We start from the raw sequence: 19649 nt of genomic DNA, 5'->3' as shown, positions 1-19649 counted from the left end.
CACCCATGTGGTGCCCAGCCCTCTGAGCACAGCGTTTACAGCATTCCCAGCACAAAGTCTCCAGGAGAAAGACACGTCATTCTGCCTTCCAGAAGCAGCATCATTAGCTCATTGTTACTGGCTCTCCACAATTTACAGCCATTCCCACGGCTCTAAAGACCTGCTCAGAGCTGCCCAGGCAGCTGAGATGACAAAGGGGTGCAGCAGGGCTGCGTCCAACCCTTTGCGTCCCTGGGAGACATGAAACCCTACCTGGGTGGGTTCTGCACCATTTAACCAGCACAGAAGAGCCGGGTGAGCAGAGCAGCAGGACCTGGAGGGCTCTGGCTGCCCGGGGCATGCCGTACCTGACTGGTTGTTCCGCATGCGGATGGCCTTGGCCTTGGCCAGCTCCAGGGCCGTGACCCAGCGCTGCCTCTCCACCTCCGAGTTGGCCTTCAGGTGGTAGGTCCTGCCCCCGTTGGACAGCACGATGTTGCACGAGTCCTCCGTGTCGATGTGGGCTGTGGACAGGTTGATGGTGCCCCGGCACGTGTGGGCCATCTCTGCCTGCGTCCTGCACAGGAACAGAGAGACAAGGAAGTGTCAGTGCCGCTGTACCTGATCCCAAAACACCTCCAAGGCACCCTCCTGCAGAGCACAGCCCTGTGGAGACGTCCCAAGCTGGCAGCACTCACATGCAATCCACTAAAGCTGGAAAAGGTCCTCAGACAGAGAAACAAGGACAGGCTGAGCTGTTTAGATGGAGCTTGTTCCCTTGGAGGAGCAACACCCCATCATTCCTTACACATTCACATCCCACCGTGTCCACTGCTTCTGACTGCTCTAAAAGCAAAGTTCCAACTACACAACACTGGTTTTCTCATCTCATTTCCACTGCTCCTTTTCTCCCTTCTCCCAGCTGTCCCACCTCCAAAATCGAGCACTTTGTGGCTCTTTATATGCTCTCCCTTCCATCATTGTTTTTGTCCAAGTCTGCTTAGACCTCATATGTCCCAGCCCTGGGGTGGCAGCAGGAGCAGGGCAGTGCCCGTCCCCTGAGCTGGCACTGCTGGGGCACCTCCAGTGCTGGGGCAGCTCTGGCACCCTCCTGACAGAGAGACCTGGAGGGGCTGGAGCGTGTCCAGGGAAGGGAACGGAGCTGGGAAGGGGCTGGAGCCCCAGGAGAGGCTGAGGCAGCTGGAAAGGGGCTCAGCCTGGAGAAAAGGAGGCTCGGGGGGACCTTGTGGCTCTGCACAACTCCTGACAGGAGGGGACAGCCGGGGGGGTCGGGCTCTGCTCCCAGGGAACAGGGACAGGAGGAGAGGGAACGGCCTCAGGCTGGGCCAGGGCAGGCTCAGGGTGGATTTTGGGAATATTTCTTCCTGGAAAGGATGGTCAGGGTGGCACAGCTGCCCAGGGCAGTTCTGGAGTCCCCATCCCTGGAGGGATTTAACAGTTGTGTGGATGTGGCTCTTGGGGACAGGGGTCAGTGGTGGCCTTGGCAGTGCAAGTTAATGCACTACCCTCAACAATCTCAGAGGGTTTTTCCAACCTCAATGACTCTGTAATTCCACAAGAACATGGGAGCAGGGAGGCTTTACAGGCACAGCCTGGAGCTGCTCTCAGAAAGTGTTGGTGATCAAGTTCACTACAGGATAGAGATATGGTCCCTGCCAGGGAAGAATGGGCAGCAATCCAGGGATACCCACTGCCAACCTGATTCCTGAGGTTGCATGTTACACAGAAGGAAGTCACTCTGCCTGACCAGGAACTCAAATCTCCAAACTCCCAAACATCTCAAGGACATCTCTCACCTGCTCAGCCCTGACATTGCTTTGTGGGACAGATTTATCCCAGGGCCATATCCAAGCCTGACATGAGGACATGAAATCCCCCTGGTGCCTCCTAAAGACCTACAGTTCATGTCTCTCAGCACCATAGGGTAAGTTCAGACCCAGTGCACAGTGTGGTTACAGTTTCTGCACGGGGTGAGTTGGCCCCAAAGGAATCAAGCCCCAGTTTTCATTCCCAGGTCATCCCTTCACACTGCAGCACGTACTGTGTCCCCAGGAGGGATCCCTTCCCACCTTGAGAGAGCTGCTAAAATCATCTTTTCTCCACAAAGCAAAGGTCTCCCAGGTGACTGCACTAAATCAGCTGCAGACATTCAAAGAGCCTCGCTCTCCCACCCAAGCAAACTGAGATGTTGCTCTCCCAGCTCCCTTCCCATCTGCATGGGAAATCAATTCCTATCAATCAGCACCCACACACGAGGCAAGCACCTGACCCAGCCTGGAGCCAACAGCAACCTCCTGTGTCCACAGACGGGGAAAGGAGCAGAGGTGCCCTTCAGAGCCCTCGTGGTCAGCTGGATCTGCTTATTCACCGCTGGCACCCGGCTCTTGCGTAACGTGATCCCGGCTGATCTCCGGGCTCTGCACAGCGCTGGGAGCGCTGCGTTGGAGAGCACCCGGCTGAGGCTGAGGCTGAGGCTGAGGCTGAGGCTGAGGCTGAGGCTGAGGGAGGTTAAACGTGGACACGGAGCACCCAGAGGTGGAGGCAGCTGAGCCTCCGGGATTTTTTAGCTCTGCGAGGGAGCAAAAACCGCTGGGATTCGCCCTCGGAGCACCAGAATTAGAGCTGTGCATGGGAGGCTGGGGGGAATGACAGCTTTGGAGAGTCCTGGCCAGGACACAGCAGAGAGAAAAAATATCCCAAAATACCATAGGGAGGACTCAAGCACCCAGCCGGGGGACAGCAAACATCATCATATCAACATCACTATGTCCCTTTTCCCAGCAGCAGGATCCCAAAGCACCAGAACACGCTCCATGGAAGCCTTGAGTGATCAGCCCAAAGCAACAGTGCCCAGCCCAGGCAGGCAGCTCCAGACAGAGCAGGACAGGAATCACAGACAGATGTCATGGCTTATCCCCAAAATCAGGCTTGTGGCATCACCAGTGCTGCTGTGGCTGTGCTAAGATCATCAGAGAGGAGATTCCTTACTCTAAAACCACTGCTATCTCTTACCACGATACCAGCAAGACCCTATCTCAGCTGCCCAACGTCCTCTGGATGCACAGGTCGCAATTCCCACATGGATTTGTCCAAGCCAGCAGATGTTGCTGCTCTGAATATATATTTTCCTTTTTTATTTCAACAGAATAATAGGAATTTCAGACTGGTGAAAATTCTGGCATCTTCATCACCCCACCCTACCCACCAGCCCAGCACAGCTCTTGTATCCCAGCCACTCACAATGACAGGTTTTGCAAAAATCTTGAAAGATTTTCTTTCTAAAATATTATTTATAGCATTTCTCCCTTTTTTGACTGAAAAAGCTGCTTCAGCTCCTTAACACCACAAATCTAAACACAGAGAGTTTGACAAGACAATTTACAGCATCAGTTCCTTAAAAGGGCTTCAGTCTAAAACTCCTGGAGTCTGATTTTCAGTGACTTGGATTCTACAGCCTGACAGAGCAGCTACACACTGCAGTGCCATAAAAGAGCAGCAAATTATAATTTAAAGACCTGCTTCCTACTTCTGAAGGGACACTTGAGCTCCAGGAGGCTGCTCAGCATGCCAGTTCTGTGCAAGAGAAAGATGGTCCCAATTTTTAACAAATGTACCAAATCTCCCTGGATATAAACAACAAATCTCCCTGCAAGGGCTCACAGGACAGGTTTATCTACAAAGCAAAGAGAAGAAGGTGGAAAAGGAGATAATAAAATGGGTTTTGCCTGCCAGCTCCATAGCTGTGGTTTTGGTGATATCCCAACAGCCAAAGGTTGAGCTCTGGATGATGGGAAGATGCTGCCTATACAGGATCTGTAATTAAAACAGTGTGGCTCTGCTGGAAGTTAACAGGACACAGCAAGGAATGAACAAGCCAAGCTCACGCTCTGCTCCCAACACTTAACAAGCACAAGGGATGCCCATGGAATTTCTCTTAGAATTTTCTTTCTACCAGCAAGGCTCTGCACCATTCTGGGTAGCCTTGTCCCTCCTAACACTCAACTTCTTGTCTGACAGCTCCAACAGCAACAGGCAGAGGAACCCAGACTGTCCCCATGTCCCAGGCACAGCAGAATTCCAGCCTGAGCATCCACAGGAGCTCAGGGAGCTCCCAACAGCTCAGCCCTGGGACCAGAGCATTCCTGCAATCCTGGAACGCAACAGCTGCCCCAGTTCAGCCAAGCAGGGCTGTGACAGGGAGTGACACCTGGAGGGACCTTGTGACATTCTGTCCTGGCTGGAAGCATCCAGCATCATGAGAGGGCCAGAAACACTCAGGGGAGTGAGGGACAGGTCTCCAAAGTGGATTACCCACCTGAAACCCAGCAGGGAGCTACACAAACACTGAGCTGAGGGTCCCCTTCAAAGCTGGCAAGGCCAGTCTCCAGAATCACCCATCTTCTAAGGCACCTCCACAGGGAAATCCAAACACACTTTAAGTTATATACTGAAATATGTTCACACTCTCATCCTGCAGACTTCCCTGATCATCTCAAAATTATTGCTTTGCTAGCAGCCTCAGAAATCAGCACACCTGATTCTACATCATAGAATCATGGAATGCTTTGGGTTAGAAGGAACCTCAAAGATCATCCAGTGCCACTCCCTGTCATGGCAGGGACACCTCCCACTGTCACAGGCTGCTCCAAGCCCCAGTGTCCACCCTAGCCTGGGACACTGCCAGGGATCCAGGGGCAGCCACAGCTCTGCCCACCCTGCCAGGGAACAATTCCTTCCCAATATCCCATCCATCCCTGCCCTCTGGCACTGGGAAGCCATTCCCTGTGTCCTGTCCCTCCATCCCTTGTCCCCAGTCCCTCTCCAGCTCTCCTGGAGCCCCTTTAGGCCCTGCAAGGGGCTCTGAGCTCTCCCTGGAGCCTTCTCCTCTCCAGGTGAGCACCCCCAGCTCTCCCAGACTGTCCATAGGATCTCAAACACTGAATTCCCATCTTATCACCGTGTCCTGGTGCAAATGTAGGTTAGGCTCACATTCAGCCACCTCCCCAGGACAGGCTGAGAAGCACAAGGTGAGCAGGAGAGGCTCCTAAAGACTCAGAAGGTTTTGTCTTCTTTATCCCAGTGTCTCCTTCACCCTGGGCTTTCATCCCCTGCTGTTACACCACGGCCAGTGAAATCTGGGCACTGAGGGGTTCAGAGGCTGCAAGTGAACCCCCAGCCTCAGGTCACACACTCCAGGAACTTCAACCCAGCCTTACCCAGGAGCCAGCACAGCTCAGGAGGAGCCAGAACAGCTCGTGAGCAGCCTCTGACCCAGCCTTCTCTTGGGAAAGCAAGTGCTCCAACAGGGACTTGCTGGGAGCTCTGGAACAAGCAGGAGGCACCAGCAGCCACACCAGACCATTTTCAGGGCACCACTGAGCTCCCTGGACACTGCTTACCCAGCAAGTATTTCTAATTTAAACAGCATTTACAGGAAAATCTCCTGCTGTTGCTGCACAATCTTGGGGTGTTTTCTTTGCCTTACATAATTATTTGTTTCCCAAGGAAGTTTTGTTGTCCAAGTTTGGGGGGTGAGTTTGCATGAGCAGAGATGTTCTTGCACCCTTCAGCTGGATGGGCAACACAGCACAGGGGCAGAGCCAGCAGGGATGCTCCCAGCTCCTCCTCCCTCAGGCAGGACTCAAGGAGAAAATAAGAAACATCTGAAGAGTTTGAAAAGGAAAAGGCACAAACTGTCAGGGAAGAGAGTGAAATTGTTTGTGGTTTTGGGGTGGGTTTTGAGTCTCTGGTTGAGAGGTACAGAGACCTCACAGCAATATTTGTCACTACCCACATGGGATGGAGCTGGACACCAATCCCAGGTTCACCCCTGGAGCTGGCAGATGGACACACTGAGGGACTTTCCCAGTGAGCTCCACCACCACACTGCATTTGGAGCTCAGAAACACTTTTAGGCTGTCAGATCTCAACAGAATTACAAATCCAGGCTCCTGAACTGCTGCAGATCACACCCAAAACCCAACACAGCCAGGAAGAAACACACTCCCCCACAGCACAAACCCAATAGCTTCATAAAACTGACAGAGAGGGGCTTGGGACGAGGGCCTGGAAGCACACAGGGAATGGCTTCCCAGGGGCAGGGTTAAATGGGATGTTGGAAAGAAATTCTCTCCTGTGAGGCTGGGCAGGCCCAGGCACAGGGTGCCCAGAGCAGCTGTGGCTGCCCCTGGATCCCTGGCAGTGCCCAAGGCCAGGTTGGGACAGGGCTTGGAGCAGCCTGGGACAGTGGAAGGTGTCCCTGCCCATGGCAGGGAGTGGACAAGATAATATTTGAAGTCCCATCCACCCCAGTCTGTTCCATGATTCTTTGACACCCTCACTGCTTCTTACACCACTGACCTCTCCAGACTCAGAGATCAAGACCTGCTTTTTCTACTGTTTCTTTTACAGATTGAGTAGAAACCAGTTTATAAAATTCATTTCTTCATCATACTGGAAAATATTGTAACATTAAGGGCTCTGCAGCCACAGAGGAATATTTATACCTGTGGCCAACTGGGAAATGCCCTTTGGAGTCAGGTGCAAGGACTGCTGCAGGCAGAGGGAAGGAGAGAAATCAGGGACAGGGAACAAACCAGGCAGAATTGGACAATTCAGTACCTAGGGACAATATTTTATTTCCTTCCCAAGAGTGGCAGGCAGCACAAGAGATGCCACAGCCCTGGAGTCCCTGCTGTGCCTGAGAAGCACAGCTGGCTCTTCCCACAGGATGTAGCACAAGGATTTCCATGCAGAATTCAGAGTCTACCACGGCCACCTGGGTTTGGCTGAGCTCTCCCACTGCTCACAGAACTCCCACAGGGCACAGGGACAGGAGTTGCACTGCCCATTGCTCACTGCCAACAAAAGGCTGTTGTGCCACCACCCCCTCACAACAACAGCTCCCTCATGGCTCAGCTCCCACTTCCAGAGCATCCATGCCCACATCTGGTGTTTGAATTCCCTGTCACCCCCACCCCACATTCCAGCCTTGAAATATCAGACACAACGAGCCCACCTGCACAAGTGCTCCAAGGCACATTTCCCAACAAATTGAGATTTCCTATGTCATTTGTTCAGTTTTTGGGGGTATAAAGCCAGTGAAATCTCTGCTTCCATTTTAGGCATGAGAAATCCCAAAAAGCACTTGAGTTTGAGCTCATATGCCTGAAGTCAGGGCATGGAACACTGAAACCAAACCTCTTGGGGTTATTACTCTCCCCGGGTTCAAGGAAAAAGGGAGTTTATGACAACTCAGTCCCAGAACTCAAATACCCAGGGGGATGCAGGCCCAGAGGTATTTTCCCAGTGAGTTCAGCACACCACAGCTGGTTCAGCAGGGCTCTCACAAACCACAAGCTCCATGTGACAAACAGCTCAGATTTTCCCTTTGCTTCCTCTTTTTGCCTTCCCCAAAACAAAGGAAGCACAAGCCAACCCCAAAGAAGCACATGGCAAGTGCTGGGCTGAGATTGCTGTAAAAACTAAAAACACACGATTTTAGACCTATTTTAAGGCCAACTAATCTGCAACTGGCTGCAGTCAGGATGGGCACGGATTGGGAATGATCAGGGTTAAAGGAAAGCCTGCAATCCTGCCTGCAATCCTCGGATGCAAACCCAGGGATGTCTGCAGCTCAGGTACTCACCACCTCCACACATCATGGGAATATTCCCCACAACCTATCCAGCAGCTTCCCAAGCCAGTTTCCAGTACAAACCCCTGCCCACACTGGGACCAAAGAGCCCAACACCAAAGAGCCTCACAGCAACACCACCCACGCATGGATTTAAGGAAGATTTGGCCATGCAGCTCTTCTGTAAGCAAGCAATAAGCACAGCAATCTGCAATTCACACTCCTTTCTCCACTTTCATTTGGCTGCAATACCCGGCCCAGCAAAGGGACAAGGAAGAGCCTGGAAGATCCTTCTGCTCCAGATCATTCACAAACAGTCCTCGTCTCTCTGTGCTTCAGAGAGGGGAAAAAAATTCCAGAGGAGCTCAGGACAGGCGATTTGTCAGACAAATTCCCTCAGAGCCACAGTGCAGGACCTGGCACTGCCTGCTAGGAAGGTTCCATCCCATGAGGATGGGACGCTTTGCCAACGCCAGCACTTTCTACTCAGAAGCATCTCCGATGTGAGAGAGTTCCTTCAGAACACTCTCTGCTGGGGAAGTGCTCAGGGCAGGAAAACCACCACTGCCAAGCTGAAAGGGTTCTGCAAACAACAGCCCTCACCTCTTTTCCTAAACAAAATCAAGGTTGAGCTGCTGGATGGATGAGGAGCACAGAGCAAGCTCCTCCCAGTATCCAACATATCCCAGCTGGGTGCCAAGCACAGGGGCTCACTTCCTGAAAACCTGTGTAAAACCTGCAAAAATGCACTCAGACCTTAAAAGGCTTTCCCTGACAAAATCAGAATCACAGCAAAAGGCACAGTTCCCTTCACCTCATTCCTCAGTGTTGCTTCTACAACACTCCCACTGTCAAGACTCCCATCCTAAATACAAAGATACTCTGAAGTCAGCCCATCCTGCTGCACACCTCTGGGATTGCCTTTTATGCCACATTTCTGCCTCTCTCGTGTGCATGCTGCAGGTTTTCTGCCAGGACACCTCAGTGGCTAGGAGATAAACTAAGCCATAGTGCAGGTATCAGCAGATAAGGCTGGCAAAAGACTTTGTGCTGGAGTTTTCATGAAAAAAGAAAAAAAAAAAAGATAAAACTAATGTTAAAAAAATTTACTAGCAAGCACTCCCACTCCTCCCAGCACATCATGATATCTCCTCTGCACCTCTGGAGAGGCCGGTGTGGCCTGGCTGATAAGGCTATCAGCCCTGCAAACATGGGCACCCAAGAAGCTCCTGGAGGCACTGGTTTGGGGCTTCACCTGCTCCACCATCTCCCAGCTCTGCAGAGCACAGGCAGCTCCCTGAGCTGGTGTGACCCCAGCCTTGCTCCCATCCAACAGTGCTGCAGCTCCCCAAAAAGGGCTCTCACCCCTTCCCTTCCTGCAGAGCAGAATTAAAGGAACTCAGCATGGGAAAAACATCTCAGGACATGACCAGAAGGAAACGCTCCAAGAGCATGTCCTTGGTGGCTGCTGGCCCACAGCTGAGCCAGCACAGGGACACCGGTGTCCCTCACAGCCCAGAAACCAAACCACCAGCTCAGCAGCTTCGGCAAAGATATGGCTGCCAAAAAGACTTTGTGTTGGAGTTTTCATGAAAAAAAACTCAGCAGAGCTGCTGAGCACGGCTGAGCCAGGCTGTGCCCATGGAGCTGGGAATGGCTGCTGGAGCCAGGCTGTGCCCATGGAACTGGAAATGGCTGCTGGAGCCAGGCTGTGCACACAGAGCTGGGAATGGCTGCTGGAGCCAGGCTGTGCCCATGGAGCTGGGAATGGCTGCTGGAGCCAGGCTGTGCCCATGGAGCTGGAAATGGCTGATGGAGCCAGGCTGTGCCCATGGAGCTGGGAATGGCTGCTGGAGCCAGGCTGTGCACACAGAGCTGGGAATGGCTGCTGGAGCCAGACTGTGCCCACAGAGCTGGGAATGGCTGCTGGAGCCAGGCTGTGCCCATGGAGCTGGGAATGGCTGATGGAGCCAGGCTGTGCCCATCGAGCTGGGAATGGCTGCTGGAGCCAGACTGTGCCCATGGAGCTGGGAATGGCTGATGGAGCCAGGCTGTGCCCATCGAGCTGGAAATGGCTGCTGGAGCCAGACTGTGCCCATGGAGCTGGGAATGGCTGCTGGAGCCAGGCTGTGCCCATGGAGCTGGGAATGGCTGCTGGAGCCAGGCTGTGCCCATGGAGCTGGAAATGGCTGCTGGAGCCAGGCTGTGCCCATGGAGCTGGGAATGGCTGCTGGAGCCAGGCTGTGCACATGGAGCTGGGAATGGCTGATGGAGCCAGGCTGTGCCCATGGAGCTGGGAATGGCTGCTGGAGCCAGGCTGTGCACACAGAGCTGGAAATGGCTGCTGGAGCCAGACTGTGCCCACAGAGCTGGGAATGGCTGCTGGAGCCAGACTGTGCACACAGAGCTGGGAATGGCTGATGGAGCCAGGCTGTGCCCATGGAGCTGGGAATGGCTGCTGGAGCCAGGCTGTGCACACAGAGCTGGAAATGGCTGCTGGAGCCAGGCTGTGCACACAGAGCTGGAAATGGCTGCTGGAGCCAGGCTGTGCCCATGGAGCTGGGAATGGCTGCTGGAGCCAGGCTGTGCCCATGGAGCTGGAAATGGCTGCTGGAGCCAGACTGTGCACACAGAGCTGGGAATGGCTGCTGGAGCCAGGCTGTGCACACAGAGCTGGGAATGGCTGCTGGAGCCAGGCTGTGCCCATGGAGCTGGGAATGGCTGCTGGAGCCAGGCTGTGCCCATGGAGCTGGGAATGGCTGCTGGAGCCAGGCTGTGCCCATGGAGCTGGAAATGGCTGCTGGAGCCAGGCTGTGCACACAGAGCTGGGAATGGCTGATGGAGCCAAGCTGTGCACACAGAGCTGGGAATGGCTGCTGAGCCAGGCTGTGCCCATGGAGCTGGGAATGGCTGCTGGAGCCAGGCTGTGCCCATGGAGCTGGGAATGGCTGATGGAGCCAGGCTGTGCCCATGGAGCTGGGAATGGCTGCTGGAGCCAGGCTCTTTGGCACAAAATCCCATCAAGTCTTTCAGCTGCTGCCGAGTTTATCACATCAGTGGTATCACACCCATCATGGAAGGTCTGGTCCAGATCTCATCAGCCCCACAGCTAGCAGGATAATCCAAGACCTGGGCCAGGCCTGACTCACGAGCTTGGTGGCTCATTTTTAAGCAAGAACAAAAAAGGTGTGACCATATACAAGGTTCATTTGACAAATTCTCTTTACTACACAAGAAACAAATGCACTGCAGCAGATGAGAGCCTCAAGCAGTCATTTTTCTCATTACAGCCTCTGCTTTCAAGTTTGTACTGGTGCTTCAGCCCTTGGGAATTGTGTTAAATGATCAGCATAAAGATCAGCCACAGTCAACTCATGTTTATCTTTTCTCACCACCACAGCCAAGGACATAATAGCACACAGGGCACACACAGTCAAGATTAAAACCCAATTTTTATTCCCATCCCATCAATTCCTATCTCATTTACAATATTCAGACTGGTTTAAAAATCCTGATTTTCCAGACTACAGACTTCAGGGATGTATTTGCTTCAAGCACAAGACTTATCCCACCTTTCCGAGATTGAGAGTGGTTAGGAATGCTCACTTCCAAGAATTTTTCCATGCTGCAGGCATCTCTCTTTTCTGCAAGTTACTGTCAATGTTAATGTTTTCAGTATCCAATAAATTTCCCTCAGAGACAGCACATGAGATACAGCCTGTGACCTCAAACATCACTCTAAAATCATCACACTCCTGACTTCTTGCCAGCTTTCAAACAATGCTCAATTCTAGCCCAGGATCTCTGTGTGGATGAGATATTTCTTAGGGATAGATATCTAGATGCAGAATCTCCTTCTGGATGAAATATTCCTTGAGGATAGATATCTGGATGCAAAGCCCACATGGTTACATAAATATATATTTCCTCTATTTTAAGGCATGAGAAGAAAGATAAAACTTTATATTTAAAAGCTGAACTGTTGCTTCTCAGCCCTTAACTATGAAATCCTCAGTTCAACAACCACTTTCCTACATATTTATGTGGAGGCAGGTTCCAGGTGTGTGTCCAGTGCAGACATGGAGAGAAGTTCCCTCAACTCCATCTTCTCCCTGAACAGGACACGCAGCTGTCTCTGCTCAAGGCAAACACCCAACAGCAGCAACTTCTGCAGGCTCTTGTGACCTCCCAGAAGTTTATTCTGTGATAAATCCATGCTCAGCTCTACAATCAGCATATCCTGCTTCTGGGAGCAGTCATCCCTGGGGCAGTGGTCAGTGGAGGCAGCTGCCTGCTTCCAGGACAGATTCCAGTGGGCAGGAAATCACTACTTGAGAGCAGAAGGAGGGAGAATGAACTTGACTATTGCATACAAGGTGCCTCCATGACCTCCACTACCCAGGAAACAATCAGCTGATCCTTGCAGGACACACTCCTGAGGAGTGTGGAGATCAGCAACCCTGGAAAGAGCAGATTTCCTGTAAGAACTGAGGAAACAGAGGGAAAAGCAAACAGCACAGCAAACCATGTCAGCAGTGGGAGTGCAAGGGGCAGCATGGCACAGTGCAAGACCTTTCCCATCCCTTACGACACCACCCATAAAATAAAAAATGTTGGCAGAGCTGGCATTCCAGATGCTGGAGATGCCAAGAGCTTTGTTTAAAACAGAAATCAAGAGTTAACCACTTACTGGGCCATGACTGGGGCTGAGGGTGCTTTTGGATCAAATCCTGCAGGTGCCCAAGTGACCTTGGCCAACAGCTTGGGGGCAGGCCTGGCACATCCCAGCTGCTTCACTGTGAGACCCAACGTCTTCTGCACTGAGTCTCAGTGCCAGCACAAGGGGGAATGGCTTCCCACTGCCAGAGGGCAGGGAGAGAGGGAATATTGGGAAGGAACTCCTCCCTGGGAGGGTGGGCAGGCCCTGGCACAGGGTGCCCAGAGCAGCTGTGGCTGCCCCTGGATCCCTGGCAGTGCCCAAGGCCAGGCTGGATGGGGCTTGGAGCAGCCTGGGACAGTGGAAGGTGTCCCTGCCATGGCAGGGGTGGACAAGATGCTATTTCAATTCCCTTCCAATCTAAACCATTCCATAAATCTGTAATCCAATACATGCTCTGGGATCAGTGTTAAAGGCTGCACATTTTCTGCAGAAACCCTCCAGATATTGACTGTGGGTTACCAGGAACAGCCAAGAGGGAAGGCAAAGTCATTGACCTTCACAAGGGACGGCTCTCACACGTAGACAAGGATGAGTTGCAGCTTTCAGCCAATTTCCCAACTGCTCAGACCAGACTCTCTGTGTTATTTCAGTGCATTGTGTTGCAAGATGAATTTGTGTGGTGCAATAAATGCTCAGAGGTTTTAATGCAGAAACATTTCAGTTGTTTCAGCACAATCCAAGTCCTGCCCTTCACTCTCACCTCTCTGTGCTCCCCTGGCTGCAGCCAAGCCCGGCCATCATCTCCCTGCACAGGACACCTTCACACCTCCCAGAACACCCATCTGCCATCCCACCCGTCTGCTCCACGCAGGAAAGGTTCACATCCACAAAAGCAGCACCAGCACTTCATCCAAACTCACTCCTTCCCATTCCAGCAGCCACTCTGGGAAGCCAAGGGGCTCCTGCTGTACACACAAAGGCAAACAAGGGTGGGAAGGGACCTCAAAGCCCATCCAGTGCCACCCCTTGCCATGGACATCTTTCACTATCCCAGGCTGCTCCAACCTGGCCTGGAACACTTCCAGGGATCCAGGGGCAGCCACAGCTTCTCTGGGCACCCTGTGCCAGGGCCTGCCCACCTCACAGGGAACTATTTCATTTTAATATCCAATCTAAATCTAGTCTCTTCCAGCTTTGAGCAATTCCCCCTTGTCCTGTCACTCCAGGTCTTTGTCTTTTGGAGCCCCTTGAGCTATTGTTTTTTCATGAGAAAAACCCCAATTTTACACGTTGTTTGGCCAGACAACTCTACATCCCCTGAGCTGCTCAAGCTCCTGGGAAGCAGCAGGATTGTGCCAGCAGGTCCCAAAATCCCAATGCAGCCCAGGCCCTGGTGCTTCACAGAGGACATTAGAAGCCTCTGTCCCCAAGAGCTTGTGTCCAGCAGTTCCTGTCACAGGGACAGTGCTGGGAATGGTTTATTTTTAGCCCTCAGCATCTTTCATTTCCGTAGGAGCCGCATGCAATGCTCCCTTCCACAGAACACCTCCTCCCCTGCCTCTCCAACAACTGCAAAACCAAACTGCTGGGACAGAATGCAGGGCTCTGGCTGCTCTTCAGGACAAACCCCACCCGAGGAAGGAAGCAGAGGTACCACACACAGGCTGGGTGCTTTGCCAATGCAGGAAAACAAAACAGGAGAAACAGAGACATCTGCCACATGTCCCAGCAGGATCCGTGCAGTGATCCACACTCCCAGTGAGGTGTGAGACAACAAACAAACACCAGAAGTGCAGCCAGCACCACAAGCAATCCAGAAATCCGGAGTTTTTTCAGAGCTTTTCTTCTTCTCCAGCCAACAGCAGGGAGATGAATGTTGCTCTCCAGTTAGTTTTAAACTCCCACGTGGTGAAGAGCACCTCTTTATACATTTTTTTAAACAGATAAAAGGTCAATCTTGGCCTAGAAGCCACTCTCTGCACCCATGTGCTCCTTGATTGACTCCAAGAAGTGGCTCATGGCCTGTCTCTCCAGCAGGACCCTCAGCCCTGGGGATCTCAGCCTGGCAGGTTCAGCAGCTGGAAGGATTCCACCACAGGAGCCCAAAGCACACAAGGGAGGACATGGGAAGTGTCCCAAGAGAGAAGAGAGGCCAGCTGAGCTGCAGAGGAACAGAGCCCAGTGCTCAGCTGGGTTCCTTCATGCACGGGACAAATAAAGCTGTGACCATCCTCCTTTCTGCCCAGGATCCACCAAACTGATTGAAAACTCTCTACCCAATTTTATTTCTTTCATCTTCTGCAGGAAAAAAAAAAAAAACAACACAGGCTTAAACCTTCAATTTTGTATCCATTTTTATGCTATCAGAGATTTTTTAAAAATAGTGCAAGAGGGGACAGAAGACAGGCCACTGAAGGGAATTCTCCCGTAGGAATATACTCCAGGAGTTGGACTTGGACGATCATTGCGGGTCCCTTCTAAGTCAGGATATTCCATGACTCTGTGATATGAAGGAGTACAGAGCCCTTTTCCCAAGTGAGGGAGCAGGATCACATCGCATCCAGGCTCACTTCAGCTAAGCTGTTCCGACTCCAACACTTGCACATGGGAGCAGATTCTTTTTATAGAGACTTGGCACAGCACAAACACTTCTCATGAGGTCCTGTTAAGGGATAAAGGTGCAGCAGCAGGACGTGTCCCCACAAACTGCCATCACAGGACTGCACTACTCCCACACAGGCACATCCCAAGTGCCTCTGCTGGGTTTACATCAAACCAGCAATTCCATAAATAAAACAATTTGTAAATTAAGACTACACATAATGGTATAATGGTCTATTATATGGCAGAACGGCAATTATGTATTTTGAACTTGGAAATTAAAGCTATACCTAATGCTAGTAGTGGAGTTTGTGTACCTGCCCCATGGGACAAAGGGCTCACTATTTCCTTTACAAACAGAAGACTCTAATTCCCTCTGTACCCATGAGGATGCCTCACTTCAGGGTAATGCCTGACTTAATATTGGTGTTCTAGCTACTTCACAAATTCGTCCTTCCTAAAACTACAGAAATTGAAAATCTTCAGGGAAACACTTTGGACCAAATTGCCAACATTACCCTCACTACGTTATAGCTGAAAGAATTCAGCCTGAAGGACAGAAGGCTCCAGGGACACCTCAGAGCCCCTCCCAGGGCCTAAAGGGGCTCCAGGAGAGCTGGAGAGGGATTTGGGCCACAGGCCTGGAGGGACAAGACACAGGGAATGGCTTCCCACTGCCAGAGAGCAGGGATGGATGGGAGATTGGGAAGGAATTCCTCCCTGTGAGTGTGGGCAGGCCCTGGCACAGGGTACCCAGAGCTGTGGCTGCCCCTGGATCCCTGGCAGTGTCCAAGGCCAGGCTGGGTGGGGCTTGGAGCACCTTGGGATAGTGTAAGGTGTCCCTGCCCAGGGCAGGGGGTGGCACTGGATGGTTTTAAAGTCCTTTCCCACCCAGGCCATTCCATGATTCTGTGATTAAAGATTTTGTTCCCCCCCCCAGCCTGACCCTGTGACACCCCAGGCCTGGCACCGCAGCCTCATGACAAAGAGAAGCTCCTCACCACAATCCCACTGCTTCCTCCAAATGCGTCACTGCCTCCCTGCAGCATCCACAGGGACTCCATCGTAGAGCTCTCAGCCTCCACTGCCTGCAGGATGTGACTCTCACAACCACTAAGCCTGTTCAGGTGTTGTGCGCTTGCAAATCAATTGTACAAATCCTGATGGGATCAGTCCCGTGCTCACAGCGTGTGCTTTGTGCTTAAATTAAGCTACAACATTCCAAAAATGGGGAATATCAGCTATGGGCAGCCAGAGGTTTCATTCCTGCACTGCAAAGGCACCTTAGGGCTGCAGTTGTGCAGTAGAACTCAATCCAATCCAGTAATTACAGACCTTATCTGTGCTGAGATACAGAGCTGCAGCCTCTCAAGGTACTTACAAGTGATAATTCCAGGCTGGATATCTGCAGCTGTAAGGAGGCCTGTTACAGAGCAACAAAGCACAAATTTCCAGACCTCTACAAGTCAACTTTCAAATTTAAAACTACATCTCCAAGGAGCTTGCATGCATAGGTTTTTCCACTTTGAAGCAGAAATTTTTACTTCTTTCCTTGTGGTGAAAATGAAGGGCATAGAGAGGGAGAGGCAGATGCCTCACCCAGCGCATACTCAATGTTTACCCACAAAAAAATGCAGGTTCCTGGGAAAACAGTTCCCAGGCAGCACCCAGCTGGGACATCCCAGAGACTGCACAGGCAAAAAAATAGGAAAATTCCTGTCCATCAGCTCCTAAGCCAATCCCACTCCTAAAAGGATCAGAAACACCATTGGGTCTTTGCGTCCCCAAGTGTTGCAGCAAAACACTGTACTTATAATAAGCTTTAACAGATAAAAACCTGATAGAGGAGTAAAGCACAGATAATCCCATGAATTTGGCTTGCCAGTCCTCAGGCTGTCCCAGTGTCAGGCAGCTCCTCCATCAATTCAGACTGCCATGGAAGAGAAGGATGGTCTGTGAAACAGCCTGAAGGGCTCAGACACAGAAATCACCAGGGTTCCCCTGGCACTGACAGGACAAGCCATAGACAGGACACGGCTTTTCCTCATCAGCATCCAGAGCACTGAAGGCAAACTCACAAAAAGTGTCAGAAACAATCATAGAATGGTTCATGAAATGTGTCTGGGAGGCACCCCAGAAGGCCTCAGGTCCAGTCTCCTGCTCTGAGCATCTGCCTCCAGACAAGGTTGCTTAGGACTCTGCCCATCCACAGCTGGAACAGCCGTGAATTCCCTGCACCTCTCCAGATCCCTGTCCCAGCATTCAGTCCTCACTCCCAAGTCAACATGCTTCCATGTGGCCATGTGCTCTCCCAGCCCTGTGCCTCATCCTGCCACAAGCAGAGCCAGGCTCTCTCCTCTCTCACACCCTCAACCACAGAGCTGTGGGTCTCCCCGTCTCCTCTGCTAAAGCCTCACCCTGGCAGGCCCCAAACCAGACTGATGGCCCAGACAGGGCACTCCAGGGCACTCCTCCGCTGAGCAGAGGGGACAGTCCCTTCCCTCAACACTTCTGCTAACACAGCCAAAGCCACCACTGACCTCTGGTCACTCCTGGTCACCTTTTTGTCCCCAGGGGCTCTTCTGCAAAGCTGCTTCAAGCAGCAACACCTCTGCTGAGCATCACGGGGTTCCCATCACCCTGCTGCTCCAGCCTGTCATGGTCCCTCTGAAATCCAGACCTGTGACCTCTCTGCTCCACTTGGCATCACCCACAGCCAGCTACAAGGGCACTCACCCGTTAATAACCACATTACACAGCAAATACTGCAACTAATGAACTGTGATCAGAGCTACCAAAAACCAATCAAATTATATGTACTCCTAACCAATGGCTGGGAGGATACAGCTAACCAGAGCACTACCACCACCCCAGCTCCCAAAGGGAGTCCTGCATGTTGTGTACAGTTCCAAGTGGGAGCTGATAGTGTGTCCCACTTGTGCAGTATTAAGATGATTGTCACCTTTGTACCATCACAAAATGACTTTAGTTTGAGCACTCTCTTCATACTGCTTATAAAAATTCCATCCCAGCAGAGATGCAAAGCCAGGGAGCCTCAAGCAGACTCTTCCCAGCACAGACCACAGAGATCCAGCTGACAAGGAATGGAAAACTCTGCTGGGATAAAATAAAGCCATGGAGTAGTTCCACCTGACCACACACTATAAACCTGCAGTGCCTTCTGCTCCACGAGCCCTGCTGGGAAACACCACAGTGGCAACTTGGGAATAATAAACAGCGGATAAACAGCATCCAGCATCAGTCACAGGAACATGCAGGCTTGGAAACAGAAAAGATGGAAGGTCTCAGTCTTCCAAGAACAAAGGATGGAGAACTCCTGCTGGAGAACACAGCCCTGACACCAGGCACCACCCAAGCGCTCCTGGACGGAGCCCTCCAAAAAAGGGCTTCAAACCAAAGGCTGAAACTTAACAGAGAATCAAAGAATCATGGAATCTCCTGAGCTGGAAGGGACCCACAAGGATCATCCAGTCCAACTTCTGGCCCTGCCCAAACACCCCAAACCCCACCCTGGGCATCCCTGGCAGCGCTGTCCAAAGGCTCCTGGAGCTCTGGCAGCCTCAAGGCCGTGCCCATTCCCTGGGGAGCCTGGGCAGTGCCCAGCACCCTCTGGGGGAAAAATCTTTTCCTAAAATCCAACCTAAACCTCCCCTGACACAACTTCATTGACTCCTCACAAGCTTTGGGCACAGCTACCACCCCCACCTGCTGCACAGCGTCTCCATATCTCAAGGACAAAAATCTGCTTCTTCAATCTTGTGGTCTCCACTCCTGCACTGTCCTGGAGAGGAGGGGCATGTCTGTGTCCCACTGCCATGAGCACATCCCAGTCATCCACGTCCATGCTTCAGCCAAATCCACCCAAACTCACCCCATCTTCCGAACTGGGACCGATGTATTTTTCAAGCGCTTCCAAGAAGAGCCACCACTCCTGACAGTTGTAGAAGACCTGAAAAAAAAAGTTTGTGGAACCACCCCTGTGCATTTCACAGGAAAAAAGAAACTTCAAAAATCATGAAGATTTCCAGAGCTAGGGAATTAGTTGCCATGGATATTTGCTGCTGTGACAAATACTCTAATTCTGTGCTGGGGTGAGTGACAGGCACAAAGCCTCAAGTCAGATGGGAACAGCAACACGGCGCGGCTGGAACACAGCACACACAGCCCCACATCTCTAGGAGCATCCCTGAGGAAACCAAGCCATGGACCTGAACATCACCAGCACCAGGAGGCCACGTGACTCCTCAAAGGAGCTTTGCTCCCATACAGGCTACCCAGCCCGGCTGTCACACCCATGGCTGTGCCACGGGAAGGAGAGTTCACTGTTTTTGAGAGCCCACCCAGCCACAGTGTTTAGGTGTCTGTGCCAACCAACCAGCCTGAAGTGAGAAGATCTTACTCACAACAGCAATACACAACCAGCAGGCCCCAAGGACAACATTCTCCTGCTCTGTTTCTTATAAAGTTCCTAGAAGAAACCTGCTCTAGCTATTAATAACAGATTAAGAATCACTGCTTTGTGGTAAAGAAGGAAAAGAGAAAGGGACTGACTCCCACTCCACCATATTTACCCCCACATGCATTGCAGAAGCTGCTTTAAACAGCCAGGCGTGCCCAGCCAGTGCTCTCATCCAGAAAGATTTGGAGGATTAAGACTATTTTTAGGGAGTGAAGCACCTCCCCCTGAGTCACTGCAGGGACATACATCTATCCGGTCGTGATTCAAAGCAG

At 51.8% G+C, this 19649-nt stretch overlaps 1 protein-coding gene across 9 annotated transcripts in view; it reads right to left on the bottom strand.

The window, feature by feature from the left end:
* Positions 1 to 19649, bottom strand: part of OSBP2 (oxysterol binding protein 2) — a 93488-nt gene that overhangs the window by 65840 nt on the left and 7999 nt on the right. For 4 of the 9 annotated variants that reach the window (XM_053993546.1, XM_053993548.1, XM_053993552.1 and 1 more), the window contains exons 2-3: positions 18790 to 18867; positions 348 to 556 (exon numbers count right to left, since the gene is read on the bottom strand). The exons of 1 other annotated variant lie outside the window; for it this stretch is intronic. In XM_053993546.1, the coding sequence (XP_053849521.1) occupies positions 348 to 556; positions 18790 to 18867 (287 nt within the window). The remainder of the gene's footprint in view (positions 1 to 347; positions 557 to 18789; positions 18868 to 19649) is intronic. 4 more of the 9 variants (XM_053993554.1, XM_053993549.1, XM_053993550.1 and 1 more) reach the window with 1 other exon arrangement.

Source organism: Vidua macroura, chromosome 18, assembly GCF_024509145.1.
Source record: "Vidua macroura isolate BioBank_ID:100142 chromosome 18, ASM2450914v1, whole genome shotgun sequence".
In the NCBI taxonomy this organism is placed as follows: domain Eukaryota; kingdom Metazoa; phylum Chordata; class Aves; order Passeriformes; family Viduidae; genus Vidua; species Vidua macroura.
Note: the sequence above shows the minus strand (reverse complement) of the source record. Positions and strands in the feature narration are given on the sequence as shown.